The sequence below is a fragment of the Ostrea edulis genome, chromosome 4, assembly GCF_947568905.1.
Source record: "Ostrea edulis chromosome 4, xbOstEdul1.1, whole genome shotgun sequence".
Taxonomy (NCBI): Eukaryota; Metazoa; Mollusca; class Bivalvia; order Ostreida; family Ostreidae; genus Ostrea; species Ostrea edulis.
The window spans coordinates 38,415,369-38,438,221 of NC_079167.1; the positions used below are offsets into that span (position 1 = coordinate 38,415,369).

At 36.1% G+C, this 22,853-nt stretch overlaps 1 protein-coding gene across 6 annotated transcripts; it reads left to right on the plus strand.

The window, feature by feature from the left end:
• Nucleotides 1-109: 109 nt before the first annotated feature.
• LOC125669637 (uncharacterized) lies at nucleotides 110-14,449 on the plus strand. 6 transcript variants are annotated; one of them, XM_048904316.2, is made up of 9 exons: nucleotides 692-1,587; nucleotides 4,204-4,352; nucleotides 8,055-8,116; nucleotides 8,215-8,262; nucleotides 8,498-9,852; nucleotides 9,974-10,090; nucleotides 10,272-10,369; nucleotides 10,686-10,772; nucleotides 14,199-14,449. In XM_048904316.2, exons 2-9 carry the CDS (start codon nucleotides 4,348-4,350, stop codon nucleotides 14,341-14,343), a joined length of 1,917 nt encoding a protein of 638 aa, XP_048760273.1. In that variant the 5' UTR covers nucleotides 692-1,587; nucleotides 4,204-4,347; the 3' UTR covers nucleotides 14,344-14,449. The 6 variants fall into 6 exon arrangements, with proteins under 6 accessions (XP_048760270.1, XP_048760274.1, XP_048760273.1 ...); XM_048904314.2 differs by lacking the exon at nucleotides 4,204-4,352 and adding an exon at nucleotides 5,250-5,293; XM_048904313.2 differs by lacking the exon at nucleotides 4,204-4,352 and having other exon boundaries at nucleotides 110-1,587.
• Nucleotides 14,450-22,853: the final 8,404 nt, after the last annotated feature.

Consider the following 22,853-nt stretch of genomic DNA (forward strand, 5'->3'; position numbering starts at 1 on the left):
GATTTAAATGAAAGTAGTGATGAAATACACTACATGTTTAATTGCAAGTCTCTGATTGATATAAGAAAACAATGTTTATCACTGAAACAAATACGCCTCAAAAATATCATCACATTTAAAAATATAATGAATTAAAACAAGCAATCTTTTCTTTAAAAAAAATTGTGTTCCTTTATAAGAAATAATAATAAACTATGTTCCCCGACCCAATGACTACTCGAATCTAAAACTGCATTTGTTGCCAATCTCTATACTCACACATGCCTTAAAAGATTTAGTGAAATATTACCATCACTCTTATATGAAATACATGTACTAAATCTCTGTATATAATTGTGATGAGAAATAAATTCAGTTCAGATGGAAAAGAGAGATTTCATCTTGTACACATTAAATACGACGACCTATGATGAAGCTATCTATCTTGTCTTTTGAGCTAAAAGATAATTATTATTAGTTAATGACCAGCCTTTCAAGTAGTTGGATTTACCAGCAACTTGGTCATTACATGTAGGTCGTAACGACCCCATATGTAGTGTTACGTTTCATAGCTCATTTCTCGGATTTACATCATTAATACTTTAATCTTTTTTAAAATATCCAGTTCTCGGTGCTTTTTATGACGTCCTTTGTACAACGTTTTTATCTTAAATATAGGATTACCCAGAGGGTGTTTCCGCAATACACACTAATTGAAAGTTATTAAAAGGCCCGTTCCCGTCCGGTCATTTCTAATTGAATTTTTTAAGCATTATTGGTTTTTTTTTTCTTCTTCTTTTTTTCTATGGTTCAGCAAGATGTTTTCCTGAATGAGGTAATTGCCGAAGTTAGATGCCTTAGTTATTGTAAATAGTATTTGGCGGGGTGTATTGGGCTATGGGTTTGTTTGATGATCGATCTCCGGTTATTAATAACAAGCACGTCGCATCGAAATGCAAGGAGATTTAACACAACTTAAAACAGAGATACTATGTGAAGAACACATATACATGGTTTTTGTCACGGGTCTAGGGTTTTAAAACTCGATCGCATATAAATCAGAGATATATGGATTCGAAAAGAATTAAAATAAAGTTTAGCTTCCAACAATTTAAAAGCTCTACGGTCAAATCGGTGTTAGATGTATGGGAGTATTATACACTTATATTTCTTAAAGAAACGGTCATTACGGTTTAAAGACCGATTGAAATGTACACACTGTGATTTCATTAATCTCACAGGAAGACTTCTGTACTGCTGACCTCTTATCTTGCTTCTTTATACACATCATGCCACAGAACCCAAGAGGAAAAAGGTGGAGATGCTGGCGAGGTCCACCACGGAAGGATGAAACCGTGTGAATTCATATCAATATTTGGCGATTGGATTTGATTTTTGATTAGTGTATTTAACTCGAAACAATAGACAAGGTCTACAGACAACGCGGGATTGTGTTTCTATCACTTCGTGGTTTAATTCTATTGTTAGTCACAACATGGGAGACGATCTTTATCACTGTTATGAGCAAGATGCTCTTTAAATTATGGCCCGCCAGCCCCATGAGAAACGGGCACTAGGACGAAGGGAAAGACCGTTTGCAGTTGTTCGGTAAGTGATTGAATTATCTCTGTGCGTGAGAAGATAGTGATGAATTACAATGTTTACCTTTCTATACACACTTGAGATTTTATGTATTGTCATACCTTTAAATATTTCATTAAGCTGTGTCTTATCGGACGTGATTAAATAATATTGTTGCTTGGCTTCTTGCTTTCAACAATGAGATGCGAAGGAAACGGTAAGAAGCTGTTTTTATCTTGAATTTCTTGTAATTTTGCGGATATATGAAATATTGCCTTGATGTTCTTCCATGCGTGTAATTAAATGTCTTCCCTTTGCCTTACATGTAAAAGTGAAAGAAAATACATTACACTGAATTTTAATTAGAAATATTTTTATGGATCTATCTACTCAAGCCATTTCAATCGAATACTTTTGATCAATGTTAGTGAAAAATGTCCTATGAATATTTTAACACGATGCCGGCAATTTTACGGTGGAACAGTGTGAAACATGAGTATATATGTGTACGTTTAATATCGTGCATATTGTCCCAGTCTTGGCACGACAATGATCGAAAGTTCAATACCACGATGGATTTCAAATTTCTTATAACGCAACAGAATAAAGTTATTTTATAATGTTTTAAACCCGAACATACCCTTTTGAACGCTTCTGAATTTTCTTATACGAGATATATATTTTTGTTTTAACATTTTGTTTAAGAGGTTTTGGACGCCTGCCACGTGATTTAGACTTTGTTCTATAAATATTTCTAAAATTTAAGAAAAGGAAATAAGTACACCTAACAGAAGCTTGTTGATTTGGAATTCGAACAGATCGTTTCAATGGAGTGATTTGTTGAGAACTCTTCACTTCCGAAAGAGCACGTGAACAACGGCCTTAAGATGACTCTTCAAGTTTGTCATGTTTGTTCACTCATTTAGATAAATCTGTGGGATAATAAACCGATAAAGGGGGATATGTCAAAACTCTGATTAATTGACTTTTATAGAGGAAAATCAATAACATTGTTTACTGTTGAAGAGCCGAATAAGTAACTTGCTGCTTGCTGGGGATGTGCGTATAACGATACAGATACCAGACGCGTGATTTCTATATGTATAGGTCGCCTAATGTCAAGTCTGAAAGTAAAATATTTACCAAAGTGTTATATTTCAACATTCCAAAACTTGAAATAAACAGAGAAGTACCGAATACTTAAAACATCTTCAAAATTGAAAAAAAGAATAATGTATGCTTTTTTTTATTGTAAAAAAATCTTCTGTACATCAGTCAGAAGTAGACAAGAAAACATCATTTAAACTTTCAATGTGAACTCTAACGATTAGCTTTTCAACTTAAATGTGTCGCTGGTGTATCTCCGCCAGTTGAACACGTTCATTCTGACGACAATGGATGACCAAGGGTGTATGTTATTTGTTCAAGAATGACTCATGGGCAATTAAGTGTTTTTAATTCAAAATGTCTGTTAGTCACACAATCTTGTATACTCATCTAAGTAAGTAAGTAAATGGTTTAAAATAGTGACATGTGTTTTATACAGTCACAACATGAAAATACACATATAGTATTAAACATTCTTTTTGAAGAATTTATCGATGTGTAAACTCTGGACATTTTACTCACAAACTGAATAAAAGTGCGAAGCACTTTTATATTAAGTTTGTGAATACATGTACAATGTTTGATTCTTATAATTCCAATTCGTTCCCTGTATATTATCAATTTCAAAAAATTTAATAGTTTCCCCGCACTATGTTATTTGTTTTCAGTCGCGTATGTATACATAGAGTTTTTATACGCCCGTCATGTTATGGCGTCGCCCGTCTGTCTGTCCGGACCTTGTGGACAGGGTACAAACCGAACTGTAAGCTCTAGGATTTTACAACTTGTTACATTTGATCACCATGATGAGTGGAAGGTGCCTTTTTGTTTTTCAAGGTCAACGTAGTATCACTTAGTAGGAAAACCTAGTAGGAAACCCTTGTGGGCGGGATACAAACCGAACCGAACCGTAAGCTCCAGGATATTACAACTGGTATGTTTGATCACCATGATGAAAGAAGATGCCCATTGTTTTTCAAGGTCAGGAGTCAAAGGTCAAGGTCATAGTTTTTCTTAGTAGGAAAACCTTGTAGGCAGGATGCAAACCGAATCGTAAGCTCCAGAATATTACAACTTGGTATATTTAATCACCATGACGAAAGAAAGATGCCTATTGTTTTTCAAGGTCAGAAGTCAAAGGTGAAGGTCGCAGTATTACTTAGTAGAAAAACCTTGTAGGTAGGATACAAACCGAACTGTGAGCTCCAGGATATTGCAACTTGGTACATCCGATCCTGATGATGAGAGGCCTATTTTTTCAAGGTTATAGATCAAAAGTCAAGGTCGCAGTATCACTTAGTCGGAAAACCTTGTAGGCAGAATACAAACAGAACCGTAAGCTCCAGGATATTGAAACTTGATACATTTGATCATGATGATAGGAAGATGCCTATTATTTTTCAAGGTCTAGGTCACAGTATCACTTAGTAAGACAACTTTGTAGGCAGTATAAAAACCGAACTGTTGGAGCTAGGACCGTCAAACTTTGTACACATGCACTTTATTCCAAGTGAAGGATGCCTATTGTTTCTTAAGGTCAAAGATAAAGTCGTAGTAGCAGGATACAGACCGATTCGTTGGGGCAAGGACCATCAGACTTGGTACAAAAACATCTTTAAATATGCCAAGTGAAAATCCCCGATGATTGCTGATACTACTTGAAACCAAGTTCTACAAATAATGATGTAAGGAAAACACCCTATATTAGCTTTTCACGGGCGTATTATGTACCGTTGGCGGTACTCTTGTTGGGATTTATTGGATGTGTAAATTCTCATTTAGTCCAATCAAAACAACTGTAATAAATAACATTATTTTTTAAATATTAATATTGTACAAATATTATTTATTATCATTGTAATAAATAAGATTGGAATTATTAGGAATTTAAACACCCTGTACGAAGGAATTATAGATTTATCACATAGGAGTTACTAGATGAATTGCTCAACAGTTGACTCAAAGCTGAAGAACAAAATCAGTTGTATAAATATTTATAAGATTTTTACTTCAATTTCTGTATCATTTATGGATCCAACCCCTATGATTACATGAAGCCATCCTCAATGAAACGAGGCACCTTAACAGATCAACTTAAAATGTGGTTACAATTTGTAAATAACTGAATCCTGAAATCAGGCAACGTACATGTACATACGTACCGGAGAGCGTTCTGTGAGTTATCTCGCTTAATCAAAATCCCCTCGATCAATTGCTAATTACTAGTATATTAGTCTTCCTGGAATCAATAAAATTGCACTATTTATATCTTGGGGTCAGAATAGAAACGCGTAGTGTTTTGGGGAGTTATTAGGTGTATCAGATACTGACGTTAAAGGACGCGGTGCGAGGTTACTAGCCCGAAGCCTAATTTAAAAATCTTGTCAATTAAGAAAATCAACAAGGCTCCTAATTATGCACTAATAGCAATTACAGTCATTAAGATCATTTCTGTAAGAGAGTCATCGATTGAACATCATATTTAAACAGGTTCCGAGATTTTGCTGAGTAATTAGCGTGCATTGTCTTTAAATGGTCGTAAATTGTGAGGTCTTTCTTACTAATTATTTTCCTGTAATTAGCCACCATATTAAGAAGTGATGGCCTCAGTGAAAGGGGAACTGTGGTGAGTATAGTGTCCGTGTAGATTACATAACGAATCTGTACACACGGTGTTATGTTAAGTACTGTTGGTTGAAGTGACTTATTGAAAGGTGTGTGTGCTATCAGGAGTTGGAACATTTTCGATGGTGATGGCTTTAAAATAATCTTCATGATTTTTTTTTCCAGCTCGCATGCGCAATAAACTCAAGTGAGCTTTCCTAATCAAAATTTGTCGTTGTTGTCGTATTTTCGATTTTACTTCATGAACCACTTAGCCAATTTCATTGTTTGTTCAAATGAAGGATCGTGCTCTTTTCCAAGGGGAGATAGTTAGAAAATAGGGTGGGCTGTTCAATGTTTTCAAGAACCCTGAACCAAATTTTTACACGAAGGCTGCCTTATAAATAAATCGTCGATCTGATATTCAAGCATTTTCGTGGATTATAGAGATTCAAATTTTTAAAAACCATTGATGAAGCAATGTTTATTTACAAAATAAGTGAATGGGTGAATGGGAGCAGGTATAGCCTACTTTAGCCCGCTACCTGTTCAGACAATGCAATACGAGTGCCATATTTTACCAAGGAATATCGGGGATTTAAATACCACAAAAATACGATTAGTTTAAATAATATGTAACTATCCTCATGTATTATAGATTTGTTTTTCTTCATTCCATGGCTCTAGAGTTTGAGCATGTCCACAACAGGGCTTTAGGGCTTTACAATCTTAGTGTCCCAAACGTACTGGTCTTAACCACAGACACTTGGGGCATGTATCATGGTTATTCCATACACACCTTATCACTTTATTGTTTGATATGGGATAGACTTATTTTTTTTCTACCTATGATTTGGAAAAATCCATTACAGATCATCCAAATCATAAGAAATCACTGATAACGTGATTTGTACTAATACGTGCCAGGGACGAAAAATATCAGCAAGGTTAATCAGGAGAGCAGTGTGATCCATGGTCTTTTTTCTTCATCTTCAAGTGTGAGAGATAACATTTTTACGAAAGCCTTTTAGTATCATATCAAAAAATAAATTCATTTTCCACTTTCTTGTAATTACGAGATAATTATCTCGTAATTACGAGAAAAGATCTATATATTGGTCGTCTTTTCGTTAATCTCATTGGATAATCACATGTTTGACTTGTTACGTTTGATATATTGATAAATTTCAATTTAACATAATTATTTTTAATATGAAAATATCATTGTTTCAACAATCCACTATCTAGTGTCGGACAGATGCTTTAAGTGTATGCATCTTTTGGTTTTACCTTCTTAGTAGCATGCATGTATAGAACTAGTACATGTACATAGAACTCTCTCTCTCTCTCTCTCTCTCTCTCTCTCTCTCTTGCAATGATTTGATCATTAAAGATATACATACATATTCATTTTCTATGCTCGGAACAAAAATCATGACGGAACTAAACTTACTCGGGCCGAAACGTAACTTGTTGAATATCTTTTTATTTCCAACAATTGAGCATTAGAAGACTACCCCAAAATGGCAAAATAAAATTATTCAAATCGCACATTTTCCCGTTTACCAAATCAAACGCTTCTAAGACTATGCCTTAATTGTGCAACTCGGCTCTATATACATATATTATCTCGTAATTACGAGATCTTTTCTCGTAATAACGAGATATTTTCCTCGTAATTTTGAGATAATTATCTCGTAATTACGATATCTGTTCTCGTAATTACGAGATCAATTCTCGTAATTTCGAGATAATTATCTCGTATAACGAGGAGATTTTTTTCTCATAATTACGAGATAATGAAATGTGAATTTATTTATTTTTTACATGATGCTAATAGGCTTTCGTAAATTTTTCATGAGTATTTTGGGGTCTGAGTTCTTTTTCAAACTAAGATATCTAACATGCTTTCATGTTTTACATCAAACATTGCTGCCTCGAGTGAATTCAAATTACGATTCCGTAACTAAAAATGTTGAGTACCCGTAGTATTTAATTTAAAGTTTTACAGTTATGCATTCGAATGAAGCAGTAAATGTCCGGGGCTGTCTTGAGGCCCCCAGTGGGTCCGGATCCAGGGCTGTGTAAACCTTGTCGCGTGACCAAACGTCATGAATAACAATCAACGAAAATTAGTTTTCTCACTTTATTGTAGCAAGTACATATAAAGGAATTCATTCTCATATGTTAGATTGATTGATTGAATATTGTTTTACGTCCCTCTCGAGACTATTTCATTCATATGGAGACGTCAACACTTTCGGTGAAGGGCTGCAAAATTTAGGCCTATCTTCGGCGCTTATGGCCAATGAGCAGGGAGAGATCTTTATCATGCCACACCTACTGTGACTAGGGACCTCGGTTTTTGCGGTCTCATCCGAAGGACCGCCCCATTCAGTCGCGTCTTACGCCAAGCAAGGGAGTACCGAGGACCTATTCTAACCCGGATCACCACGGGACCTCATATGTTAGAAATTACAAATACAGATGCTTGTATCGATATTTAACTTACCGAGGTGAAGCAAATAATTACCAATAGATGTTCTGGCGATCTTTACATTTCTTTTCCACAACTCTTTCTTATATTTTGATTTAAAGTAGAAAGCAAAAAAATTTGAAACATGATCGATTCTTAAATAATAGAATACTGAGAAATGCTTAAAGGTTTTGGAAGAGACAACAATTTGTGTTCTTTGTTGTTGTTTTTCAAAGAGGAGATTCCTATTGATAAAGAAACAACATGATGTATACACTTTGTCAGACTAGATATTTATATTTATCAGGAAAACCCCAAAGTTCCAGCGGCTGAATGGATGGGACTTGCCTTTTGAAAATGAATCTCTTGGTAAGCACATTTCTGCAGTACCCAGTGATACATGTATACGCCGTACCTGTCATACATTTTCCCATGATGTTTTGAAATTTCATAAATATCTGTTTCAGACATTGTCGCTTGGGCAAGTCTTCAAACTGCACTACACTCAAAAAAAGGTAGGAATGAGTTAAAGATAGTTTTCTTTGTTGAAATCCAAACTTGTACTTTTCTCACGAGCAGACAAAGTCTGATTAATGTTTAGGATTATGTTATCGATTGTTTTACTGTTTTCAATTAAATGTAGTACTGTACATGCATTGTTTTGTTCTCTGCGTGATATCCCTGTTTGCTATTCACTATTTTTACACCTTCAACACTAACATCCAAAACTGAAAATTAATTGTTTTCCAGAACGAAAGAAGTCAAAATTACCAACAGAAGATCTAGTTTTCAGACATGTTCCAAACTACCGATGTCCAACTTTGGAAGATCCGACAGAATTTGAGAGAAGCAGTATTCACAAAAGAATATGTGCAAGAGAAAAACCCGCGTCGGAGCAGCCGACAGTTAGACCTATCAGACGATCAAAAACTACACTCACGCTCACCTCAGTACGATCAAACACCGAAAAATCTCTCCAGAAGGTTGGTGAAGATTCAGAGGAAGGTTATAAAAAATCAAAATCGAAGGACGACATGGATGCACTTACACGAGCTGTCAGCAAGGAGATGGATAAAAGGGATGAAGGTGTTCCGAAACGAAGCAGAAGTGTTCCGGTGCCGTATATGCCAGAACGACCAGAGAATGCACCGTCCTTTCGACGGTTGTTGTATTATGCGCGTAAGTATGGATCAAAAGATGATGCCATTCTAGATGAGGAAGATGAGGGGTATGGGTCTAAAACTCCCAGCGCTGAGGATAAAGACGTTACAAGCCTTTATGACGATTTTACAGGACGAGGCTTTCAGGAATCTTCATACGACCATAACGGAAATACGGATAGGGTTAAGAAGCTTGCTAAATTTTCTTATACGCATCAATTACCAAAAACAACTTCATTGTATGAGGAGTCAGAGGACGAAAAAGTCATTAGGAGTGGTGAACGTAATATGAAATATTACAAAACTGGATATGTAGAAGAAAAAGATAATTCTTTCGTGAGGAAAATGTTACATAGGTCCCATTCAAGTATTGGTCAGTACGAGACTTCATCATTTCATGGCACGGAGGACATCAAACCGGCAATTGTTCTCAGGAAAATCACGATTCAAAATGCACAGGAAGAAAACAAACCTAGTCGTGAACAATCTGCCAAACAGGCAGAAAAGAAAACATTCTATGAACCTCATAAAACTATAGTGAGACAAAATTCCTTTGTTCAAAACGATAGAGCACAATACCCGGTCTATTGTACCAGTCCCGAGTTCAAATTTGCACATCTACCACAAAGGCCATCATCAAAAAAGCAGCAAAGAGAAATAAATCCATCCGCTAGTGCTAGGAAAAACATGATAGAGTCTGCGAGACGACTCCGGACTCCTAACTTAGAATTGTATAGGGCTCACACCAGCGTGTGTATGCCTATAGGGGACTTGTTACCAGCAGTTGATAGAAGTTTGCGGAAAGGAAACAGCTCTAAATCTAAACAACAGGCCCATGTTTCGCAGTCCATGCCCGATTCACTTAATACAATTTTGTCAGCACGAAAATCGTATGAAGAAGTACAGCAAGCCGGGTTGGAGTACATTATGAACAATCAAAACAAGGTAGGCGAGAGATCAAAAATAAAACATTGGTATGAATGATTAACTGCATTGCAATTGTTTTGGAAATGTTAGTTTTGTTAGAATTCGTTGGTAATGCGGTTAGCTTTCATCTTTTATATAGGGAATTATAACACCTCCCTTTCGAAATTCTCATTCAACAAGTGTAGATTCAACAACGAAGTCAGCTTCGGACAAAAATGCGACGGTTCAGTACTCCACGCCATCCAGAATAAGCCTTGTAAGTCGACTGAACAACTACTCTGATACAACTACACATATGAATGTTTAGCTTAATGAATGTAGCATTGAGTATAGAAAAAGAGAGTGTTTTATGTAAAGAATACATTTGAAGTTCTCTCAAATTTAAAACTGGGCCTTACTGGTCATGCAAAGATTCACAATAGAGAGATTTTTGTCAGGATGACTTCGCCTCGGTATCATCTCTGTCAACATCAAGAGAAGAGAACAAAACAAAGGTGACAACAACAGAGGCCAAAAGCAGCAAGCAAAGAGAAGGGTAAGTGTATTATTTAATGACAGAAACGCGCTATACTAGTAATTTTTGTTTTCTATCATAATCTTATCTCTTGTCTTAAAGTTCAAGAATTTATGGAGACATTTCATTTTTCAAAGATTTTAAAATCTGGTTAGCTATGATACTTAGTTTATACCATAAGCACACATTTCTTTTCTTTTTTTATCCAATTACTTAAAACATGTTTGTGTAATTTTAATTGAAAGCTTTGTAGATGACATTAACATTTAACAATATTTTAGAGCAGCTCACATTGTGTTTGCACAAACAACCGTTTTATTATTCTTTACCAACTCAGGATACCTTCTTTGGCGCTAAGCATGTCGGGAATTGATATTGAAATAAAACATGGAATCGTTGATAAAAACATCAAGACCGTCGGGAAGTAAGCTTTTGCAATGCGTCTGCTAGTGGCTGTGTTGTCTGCTATGGTGGCAGTACTACTAAAATGGAGCTTCTCTTGCTTTGTATGTACTGTGGTAGATAATGTGAATTATTGGGCAGATATTTTGCTTGTGTATAGGGTGTAATTTTGGCACGCCAAAAATTAGATATACATAGGTTGGTTGGGTAGTATGGCATGCACGATACGTGATACATGATACATGTAAGTGGGTGGTTTTACAGTGTATACCCATCGTCTTCGTTAGCCAAGGCTTCCGATCCACTATGTGTACAGCGTATCATCTTCAACCTTGGGCATGACAAATTTCGTTGAACTTTCGCATACATTATAGACATGAACAGCAGTCTCCGCAACAATCAAAATAAGTCTAACATACGACTGCGTGTATGATAATTAAACATTACAAGGGTGGCGGAAACTGTAGGTTGTGTCACGAAACTCTGCTCTTCTTGACCAATAGAATATTATTTACCAACAATGTTTTCTACATTGCTACGACATAATTCTTACAATGGGCCTACCACAATTGTAATATTAGAATGTGGTCTTGGTACTCTCTAATCTCGGCTGAGATTTGGCTCGTCTTAATCTTCATCGAATCTCGTAGCAGTCCTTCATAATTTTTGTCTGGAAATTCACACTCAACTTCGGTCGGATGTAGCCAATTAATGTGCACTTAGGTGACACGGCCATTCGTTGTAAATAAGTCATTTGGCTGTTAAACTAACTCTCTATCACTATTAATGCTGCATCGTATGAAAATTCCAATCTAAAAACAGATTTTTCCGTTCACATAAGGACTCCCATGAAGGAATTGTTTATCTCTTGATATTGAAGAGTTCCTATAGTCTGTTGGGTAGGATGGGGCCACAATAGGGGATCAAAGTTTTACATACAAATTATAGGAAAAATCTTCTCAAGAACCACTGGGCCAGGAAAGTAGGGCCACAATAGGGATCAAAGTTTTATATGCGTATATGGAGGACAAATCTTTAAATATGGGCCAAGGTGACTCCGGTGAGCGATGTGGCCCATGGGCCTCTTGTTCAAACATGTACCGCGACGGAATCGTAGACTGTTCCGATATTCCATATTGCTAGAATCGGCCGAAGCTAAATACGAATTTCCAGACATGAATTATGAAGGATTGCTTGGAGAGTCGGTGAAGGCTTCAGTCCAAACATTCAGCCGAGCCGACCCCAGCCGAGATTAGGTACTTTCTATAGAAAATCTTCTATACAATTATCGTTCTTGTGCTGAAAAACTTCATTTTCATTGATGATGGCTTAGGATACTGGAAATCTTGAATTGTCAATAGGAAATGTTTCACTATTTTTGTGTAATTAAATACACGGCGCAGTCATTAATGTAAATTCTTGTACTCGTACATGTATCCTTTTTGGTTAATAACGATGATTCAATTATCCGATAGTGGGCGCTGCACGGTAACCGGATCTGCTGAGGGTCAAGATGGGGGTATCGGTTCGAAACCCTTGGCTTTTCATCAGAAAATGGTTTTAGGGATATGTTCATACATAAAAGCTTACTGTTGGTAAACCTGCAAAGGCATGTCTGTCTAAAGTAGACTTTCACAAAAAGTATACTATAAATGAATATTGTATGCCAACATATTTGGTGAATCAATAAATGAATTGAATATAGATCGGTCGTGTGAATGGATGACAAATTTGAATTTTCTATTTGATTAAGATTCGACCCTGGAGAAGAGACTTACATATAATTAAGATATACTGCATAGCCTTGGTGGGGTTTTGCATCTCTGAATTCAAATTAATAATCTTCAGTTGATTTCTTTCAAAACTTGGATTTCTCTTAAGGATGGATTCTTCTCATACTATATTGTATTCATTGGACGCGTTAAGATGTGTAAGATATTCTGCATGCAAGAACCATATAATGTATACTTTCGTTTGACATAATGGGTGTTGATTTTCTTGTTTTTATCTTTGTGTGTGTAAGGGGGGGGGATAGTTTAAGGTCCCATTCTACACCAAAGACATTGTGTATCTTTATCAGATTCATTACAAATTTTGTTTTAATTTACATAGTCACTATGTTTGAATTAAGACTCATTATGGCAAATTCAACACGATATAAGAGACCGAATTTCCTCTTTCCCCACATTGATCGTTACTTCAGCCTCTTCTGCTAAGATTTGTTTGCTGATTATTTTAAGTATTACAACACTGGCGTATAAGGGTACATAATGACAGAAAATAAAGCGGGGTGTCGGATCATAGAAAACGATTTTCTCAATTTTTTAAAGAGAAGATGACCGTCGTCGCAAATCCCGGCTGAATTGTTCGCTCCTTTCCCTTTATTAGGTAGAGGAGTGTACATTTCAGCCGTGGCTAGCGACGATGAGTGATGATAAGAATCCATCCTTAATATGTCTACAGTGTGTGTGATCAATCTCGCAGAATAAGCGTAGGATATTTATGGTATGCTCTGACGAGTATATAAACAGACAGATAAATATGAGGAAGTGCTTGTAGGTTTTACGCTTTGTGCTTCCTTTATATAGTGAGAACAGTCGGGTTTATTTTGGTATATACAAATTATCAGTGCATCAGAGGGAAATTCCATTGACTACCAGTGCATTTAATCCGAGTACCTGACTATTGAAGAGGCTTTAGGGTAATATGAATAAATAAACGTTTTTCTTGCAGCCATCTATCTCCAGGTCGACGTAGAATAGGATTATGGCATAAGAACTACCAGCGCACAATGGAACTCAGAGGCAAATCTTAGACCAGTCCAAAAGTTTTGTTGTGACCCCCCCCCCCCTCCCCCTTCAAAATTTTGTGCACATATAAAGTTTACGTATCTTTTCATTCACTTGATATTAACATCTAATGAGCACAGTTGGTTTGACTAATGTGTAAGTAATGCTAACACACTAAATATATACCCAGTTACTGTGGTGTCCTTTTGAATGCTTTATATCCAGGACATCATTTGACCGTGATTTTTTTTAGTAGAGGCAGTATAGAAATATAACCGAAAAGGACGAGAAAGTAGTTTAGTCATATAGGCATACATCGTTTCTTTTAGCGTTCATGTATATATAGACGTGGCGGATCCAAGTTTGTAGATAGTGTGCCCTAAGATGGGGCACAATAGGGGTTTATGATTAGGAGTGTGATCCAGTGTCATGTTATTTGTACGACTAAATGTTTTGAAGACTGTTTTTATGCTTTTGAATAAATCAAAATATCAGAAACGCTTAAACTTGTATGTTACACACTAGTTCGTATATAATTATATATGTATATAAACTTATTTCATTTAGAGCTGTTGTTATTTTAGATATGGTTTTGGTAGTCAATTGGGAGTGGGGCAAAAAGGAATGATTATTTACAGTATTTTTGTCGTATATTTCAGGGTTCGCTTCACCGCCCATCCCGACAAAGACACAAAGAAGAAACTTCGTGATGCTTTCTCCAGATTTTATAACAAACAGCCCTACGGAGCTAGTACCCCGACCAAGAATTGGACAGAGGAATTGAAATTCATGTGGAACACATGACATTTTAAATTCGTGTCTTTCATTTTTGAATCTCAGACTCATATGCATATCTAATTTATTTTAAATTATTTTATAAATATAGGTATTAAATAAATCTTAAAAGAAATGGAAATCTTGAACAAAAGCTCCGGAACTCAAAGACAGACGTACGCTTACAACATCGGGTTTTGTGTTTTAGAATTCCTATTCCAGTGACCTTGACTCTTTTATATTCTATCCTGGAAAAATCATTAGGAACTTAAGATATTTGTGCAAGAAAGCATCCTTGCATTGAAATAATACTAAAATGTACAGCAGCAACTAGATTACAAAGAAATGACATGTACGCATGTATTTTGTTGTGATCATTGACATTTATTTAGAAAATTTATAACTAGGGGTGAGGGGGTATCTTTAAGCTTCAGAAAGTTCGATAACATTTGAAAACGAAATGTAACTGAAATTTTCAATGCCACACAAAGAATTCCGAAATTTCTTTTAGAGCCAATAGTAGAATTCCGAGATTCTTTTTAGAGCCAATAGGAGATTTCCGAAATTTCATTTAGAGCCAATAGGAGAATTCCGAAATTCTTTTTAGAGCCAATAGGAGAATTCCGAAATTTCTTTTAGAGCCAATAGATGAATTCCGAAATTTCTTTTAGAGCCAATAGGAACCAAACTCTTTCATCAAAAGAAAGTCTGTTGTTTATATCAAGTACCATTCCTTCTTATTTAACACAAATTTTATTCTTTTACTAAAAAATGAACACAAGAATTTCGGAATTTTCCGTCTAGTTTTTTAAAGCATTTCAGAGACCTTTGTAAAACATGTGAACTTGAAAACCAGTACAGTCAAGAAATATCACTGTTCGTTATCTTCGCCTTTCAAATAGAACGTTTGTAGGTCTGACGAAAATTGTATAAAAAATGTAAGTTCTATTTTGCACACTAATATTTCAGAGTTTTCCCCTACATAATCTCTACCCTTCACCTGTAATTTTGAAAATGAAGATCTTTGTTCGCAGTATCTTTCCTGCAAGTCTGACAAATTTGAAAAATGCAGCATAAAAATTCTATACAATTTCGAAATTTATCTTTCATGGACCTTGAACTTTGCATGTTGAAATGCAATAGGAATGAAGACTGTTTTTAATTAATAGTCTCGTTTAAAGTCAGCATTTCTCAAATTCTATGGTCATTATAATGATCCAATTTACAATACAAGCTGTCACTGGGTCGAATGCTGTCTAACATGTTTTATACCAATTACTCTGTTTACCCGATCAAGTTGGAGGGTTCACGACGGGTGTAACAAGTCAACAGGGGATGTTTACTCCTCTCTCGCACTCGATCCCACCTCTGGTATTTCTAGGGGTCCGTGCATGCCCTTTTCTTAATTTTGTTTTCTTTATGAGATTTAAAATATTCAGCACTATTTGTTAGCTTCACTTGTTCATATAATGTTGAGCGACAGTTCTAGGATTAGTCAGGCGTTTTTCCAAACAGATTTGGGCGGAAATAACCCATATCACAACACCCATCTCCGCAAGTGTTCTATTAGTTTATTCTCATCTACTCCTTGATATATTTAGTCCTATTTTGATTTTTCCCACAGACCTCTTGCGGACTTAACTCGTTACAAGTAAAATTATCAACCAATCAAAGCGAACGTTTGTGAATGCTTAAAACAAACACGTGGTTGACCTCCAGGAAATAATAGAGAGGTCTAACGTAAAATATCACTTAAATATTCAGTAGACAGGGATAGTCAGTTTAAAGACTAAAGCGTGTTGTCTCCTGATCCACCATTGTGTACAACACTGGTCACGTGCTGATGACGCGACCTCTAATTATAGAATGCCTTATCCACTGACAATGATTCTGTAATTGTGAAAGTCGTACATTATCCCGATTGTGCCAGATAATATATTTACCGGAGAAGAGGGGGTATTACAGCACGTTTGATTGATTTGGTGTACCGAGTGTATTATGCCCAGGTGTATGTGTGTGTTAATATCATTCTCAATGTGCGTGGTTCTGTTTTTAATTATTCCAGCTTTGTTTCACGTTTACAAATTCTAGAATCTGTTTGTACCATTTCAAATCACACATACATAGACGTCAGGAAGCGGTACATAGTAACTATAAACGTTTCACAAAATATCACCCGTCTCTGCTTTTGGAGCAAAATCCACAGGTGCTTGTGGACGGCACTTCCGCCCCCGGTATCTTTTAATGTTTTAAAATAGATGAACAAAGTTGGCAGTTCTAAAAAAAAAATCCACACCTTGCTGAGAAATCTACCATGATCAGTAATAACGGTTTCTATGTGGGATTAGTTTTATTTCATTCAAATAAAAACACTCTTTAAGTTAGATATTTTGTGAAAAATGTACGGTAAATAACCCAAGGCATTGGACATTAAAATACAAGGAATGGGCGGAAGTCCAGTCCACAAGCACCTGTGGCAAAATCCATTAACATGTATATGGGACAAGGTAATTGAAACATGGCTATCGTCGTTACTGTAAACATGTATTAGCTAGTCTGATTGAATGTACATGTACTATATATATATCGGTATATTGTTCAACGTCCCTCACGAAAATTTTTCTCTTATATAGAGACGTCTGCACTGCCGGTGAATGGCTGCAAAATTTATGCTTATGCCGCGCTTAAGGCCTTTGAACAGAAAGGGATCTTTATCGTGCCACACCAGCTGTGACACGTGACCTCGGTTTTTGCGGTCTCATCCGAATTCGAAGGACCGCCCCATTTAGTCGCCTCTTACAAGCAAGGGGTACTGAGGACCTACATGTATCCTAACCCGGATCTCTGGGGGAGAGGGTACTGAGGACCTATAAGTAGATACTAACCTGGATCACCACGGGAAAGCTAGTCGGAGATGCACGCTTTGATTGGATGCATGGGAAAAAAAACTATGGCGCTTTAATTTGAACGTTAATAAAATGGGACCAAATCTTACGAATATCCTTGATAACCAATCCTGGAGTTTGACGGGATAGATTGTGAGCATATCGCAAAGTGAAAATGTCTGGAACGAATCCTATTTCTCATGAAGGTATGTGAACAACTGAGTGAAGACAATTTTCTTTTGGTAAAGTCATGCAGTCTAGGCATTAACACAGATGTCCAAGAAACAAACATAATCTTTCAAGTATAATCGGTAGCAATCCAAGCAGAATTTCACAAATGTTTAATTGTTGTAAGGAGATTTTGAGGGCTGCTGTAATACATTGAGATGGTAGATGTCATTCGTTGAAGGATTATGCCACAATTCATATCTCTAGAGAACAGATGGTAAGGTAATGGACTTTTAAGATGTGACAAATTGAATTGGCTGAGGTATTGTAAACCAGGATCGGCAAGTGCGATATATAACTTTACGACAAGCGGTACATGTGCATGTAGGAATCCAAACAGGTTACACTTGTTATTGATACGAATTCGAAGATGGTTATAAAAGTGTAAACAAGGAATAACCGTGTCTCCCAGATTTTAGTCTGAAGCTAACAGCAGTCATATGGCCAACTAAAAGGGAAAATCATCAAAGTACTGAGAGTACACAGACGGAATATTCAAAATAATCTATCAAAATTAATAATTTTTAGATTAATTAGTAAACAAATGGTTAATTGTGATTGTTAATAAGTAAACTTTGCAAACGCGCTTGTACGTTCATCGTCTTTTGAAGGTGTCAATCTTTGAATGATCATAGCCGTTTTGTTTTGTTGTGTTTTTTAAAAATCATTTGACATAGTGGTTTTAGATGTATCTTGGTACTCCTTACTGTCCCCTCTGGTCAAAATTATTTGCCATCACGAGCATTAAACTCTGATTGGACAATTTTAAACTCACCATTACTTTCTATTAATTGATGGAAATGTTAAGGAATTTATGCTGTTGGGATATGATACGAATTTCTGTTGAATGACACCAACCAAAGTACTAAGTCATCCTTATGTGCGGCATGTATGCACGTGTATTGTTATCAATTAATTTTCGGGAGCTAAAATGACCACAACTTTCTGATGAAAGATTCAAATGCAATGAAACTTTCAATGCAGGTTTATTGTTTAATCAAATTTGCGTGCGCATGAATTGTAATAAATCAACTATGATCTATAATTATTCAATATTTCGATTGAATGCTTTGAAATTTATGTTACACTTATATTTTTGGACTCTCTACTGATTAGTGTCCTCAAAATCAATTACACAAACGCTCAAGCATGTGAAAGACTTGTTTCATACTGATTGTTAAGCTATTTTTGGTACACTGATTTTTACTACGGATAACTCCGTTTACCCGATCAAGGTATAGGGCTTCACGGTGGCGGGTGTGACCGGTCGACAGGGGATGCTTACTCCTCCTAGGCACCTGATCCCACCTCTGGTGTGTCCAGGGGCCCGTGTTTGCCCAACTCTCTATTTTGTATTGCTTTTAGGAGTTACGAGATTGATCACTGTTTGCTATCTTCACTTTTCATATATTTACTGTGAAGCTTGACAGATTGGCATGGTGAGACTTACTGACCAGGAAGTGCATGCCCGTTGGATTAATTTTGATCGGATAATGTTTTAACTTGTATATGTCCAATAAATGAAGGAAATAAGGTGAAATCTTTACTGTATATAATGTCTATTGAACGATTCATTGGAACCTACGAAGATAAATGACACCACTTTCTTAATGGGTGACTTTTGGGGAACATTCCTAACTGTCATTGTACAATTAACTATACATGTAGTTAAATATGAGTTGATGGAATAAAACAAAATTGATTGAAAGATAGAAAGCAATGCAGACCATCACATAGGGCCCTTATAGACCGAGAAAATAAGCCCCGCCTTCAAATTTACCTGGCCTGTGAACCCTTGTCAATCAGGAGAAAATAAACACCACCTTCAAATTTACTTGGCCTGTGAACCCTTGTCAACCAGGAGAAATTGAGCTTCACATAGGATGCTAGAAATTGATGGACATTTAGTTACCTGATCTATCTTATCTGGCGATCGAGGCGCCCGTGCAATCTTTTGATGCTTACCGCGTAATCCAACTGGAGAGGGAATTTTCATGTAGAGATAGTCATACAATAATAGTAGTAAATTTTGAATACAATTACATGTACATCAATTATAATAGAATATAGTAGGTTATGCTTAGGAATGGGTACGATTGATAATAATTATTATGGATTGTTAGAATATAATTTACATGGACACAGGGGGATCAGTAAGCCTATAGGCCAATCAGGCTCACCTGAAAGTTCCTGATTTTACAACCTCATAAGGTCATAATGGAGGTTAATAGCTCCTTGATCTTTGAAGAGTCCACAACACTATTTATCAAGGTAAGATAGGTGACCCCCTTGGACTTTGATTTCTCGCCCTCATTTCTAGGCTGTAGGGGTACCGCCTGGAGCCTTACGAGGATGGTCACTTTTCAGATTTCTGTAATTCTTATGATCGAACAAAACAAAACTGATCAACAGATAATTAACTATGTAGACTACTCTATAAAATCCCGAAAAGTTCTGATGGGCCTATGTGGGCAATTGCTCTCACCTGTATATTCGACATTTGGCAATTTTTTTTTACCAAGAGTAACCAGCAATAAATATTCATCAGAAAATTAGGTAATTTAAATGTTATCTAGTTGCAGTATATTAGTAGGTGAATCTGCATCTACAATTTTACCATAATGATTTTAGATTTCCATCTAGTGAGAAAAACATAAAACAAGATATACATTCTTTTGACCTTTGACCCGACTGCCTATCTAATGTCAAATTACGTCATAATGATTATAATACCTTACCTCACTCAAATGTCAAAGAAAATGGTGTTTCAAATCCCTCTTTTTTTAATCAGAGTAAATATAATTTAAATTCCTTGGAAAAGAATACCCCATGCAGTCCATAACAAAAGGTCCACAGGCCTTATCGATCACCTGAGGTTTAATTAGAAGTATCACTAGCCTTAAAATCTGTGATGATTTTCCTGTTCTGCATATCTAAGCTAATTCTAGTTTTGAGCAGCAATATAAAACAATATGTGTTCTTAAAACACCCCCCCCCCCAATGCCCATACTGATAAAAGACCTTACATAGTAAATGTTATATGAAAACTATATGACCCGCTTAGGAATCTGGGTTTGAATAGGTCCTCAGTACTCTTGCCTGTCATAAGAGGCTACTAAATAGGACGGTCCTTCTGATGACACCGCAAAAACCGAGGCCACGTGTCACAGCAGGTGTAGTACGATAAAGATCCCTCCCTGTTCAAAGGCCAAAAGTGCTGAACATAGGCCTAAATTTTGCAGCCCTTCACCGGTGACGTCTCCATATGAGTGAAAAATTTTCGAGTGGGACTATAACAATATTCAAGTAACCAAAACTATATGATTATTTTGCCCCTGTCCTAGAGTCAGAATCCTGGGGGTCACTTTTTGGTAGTTTTTGTTCTGTTCCTAATTCCCTGGGATGCAGGAGTCCTAAAATTTACGATTATGCCCCCCCCCCCCCCACCTCTCAAAGATGCTTCATATCAAATTTGAAAAGAATTGGAAGGATATTTATGAAGTTAAAAATATTCAATTGTTAACACACACATTTAACCACTATGATCATTTTGGCCCTACCCTGGTACCAAACCCCCTATTCCTGGGTTCATGATATTTACAGTTTAGTAAAGACTTATCCATTTAGTTTCACTTAGTTTAAGTGTTTTACACATAAACACTATATGTCAAGTTTGGCCCCGCCCTGGGGTCGGACCTCTACCGCGGGGATCATGCCACTTTATAATTTTGGTAGATGTATTCCTGCTGTACATCACTATGCATTTAGGTTTTCTTACAGATTTGCGGTTGTAGATAAGATTTTGCCATTTTTGCCCCTCTTCTAAGGCCCTGGGTAGTACAGGAGCCCTGACACTTACAATTTATGTTTCCTTATCCCATAAGCATACTTCATACCAAACATAGAATTGGAATGGTAGTTATCAAGAAGATGTTAAAAACGTTCAATCGTCAACGGACGACGACCGACGCAGACCTATAGGTTACCTCAAGTGACATAAAATCTTTAAAAAGTGTTGGTCAAGTCACACCAACGTACACACGTACAAACGACCGAAGGAACGGGAATGTCACTAGACGCCACTTCTACTCCGTCGTTAATATAAAAAGTATGCTAGCATGAAATATTGCTATTCTTACAATGTACCTTCGTATACAGTGTATTTTCAAAAATGATTTTTCTTTTTTTAGATTTGCATTTTACTTTCTTTACTGTCGGAATTCCCAGTCGTTGAAATAGATGTACTATATTTATCAAGATTGATAAGCACATGGTTCATATTCATGAGGAAATGGCTAGCCTAGTATTATTTCAATTGGTAAATACATTTGAAATGTAAATATCGAGCGATATATTGTGTAAACGGAGGTACATTTATTTTTTCAATCAAACTATAATATACTTATTGATAGTTGGAAATGATGAAGATAACGAACAGTGATCAATCTCAACTCCAATACCGGACATATTTGGTTCACGTCTCCAACACAGGGTTTTATGACGTCCAAATCATTTATCATATACCCTGAATACGTCTCAGACTACAATTAAAGTTTCATAATATCAATGGCTTTAAAAAGAAAAACAGTGTTAAAGAAAATAGTCTTTAAATTTATTGACATAACAACATAAAACAGTCTGATGAACAATAACTCTAGTATTAAAATAAATATGTGGTACATCCATCTCTGTCAAAATATGTTTGTCATAACACCTTTCAAAGAATTTGTGGTCAAATTTTGGATCAGAGGTCATATTATATTTGTCACAGGCCCATTTTACATTAAAGCCTACAGCACTGTAACAAATTTTAAAAGCCTACAGCACTGTAACAAATTTTAAAAGCCTACAGCACTGTAACAAATTTTAAAAGCCTACAGCACTGTAACAAATTTTAAAAGCCTACAGCACTGTAACAAATTTTAAAAGCCTACAGCACTGTAACAAATTTTAAAAGCCTACAGCACTGTAACAAATTTAAAGTACATTACAGGCTACAGCACTGTAACAAATTTTAAAAGCCTACAGCACTGTAACAAATTTTAAAAGCCTACAGCACTGTAACAAATTTTAAAAGCCTACAGCACTGTAACAAATTTTAAAAGCCTACAGCACTGTAACAAATTTTAAAAGCCTACAGCACTGTAACAAATTTAAAGTACATTACAGGCTACAGCACTGTAACAAATTTAAAGTACATTATAGCCTACAGCACTGTAACAAATTTAAAGTACATTACAGAACTGTGAAAACATTACATTCACAGGGCAGAATATCAATACATTCACCGCCTATAATATGTTTTGTCTTTTATGGTCCAGTGGTTCTTGAAAAGAAAGATGTCATACTACGTTCACTATTTCTTAATTATCTCTTCTTTTGAAATGAGAGTGAACCCTTCATTTGAACAATTTTAAATCCCCTTAA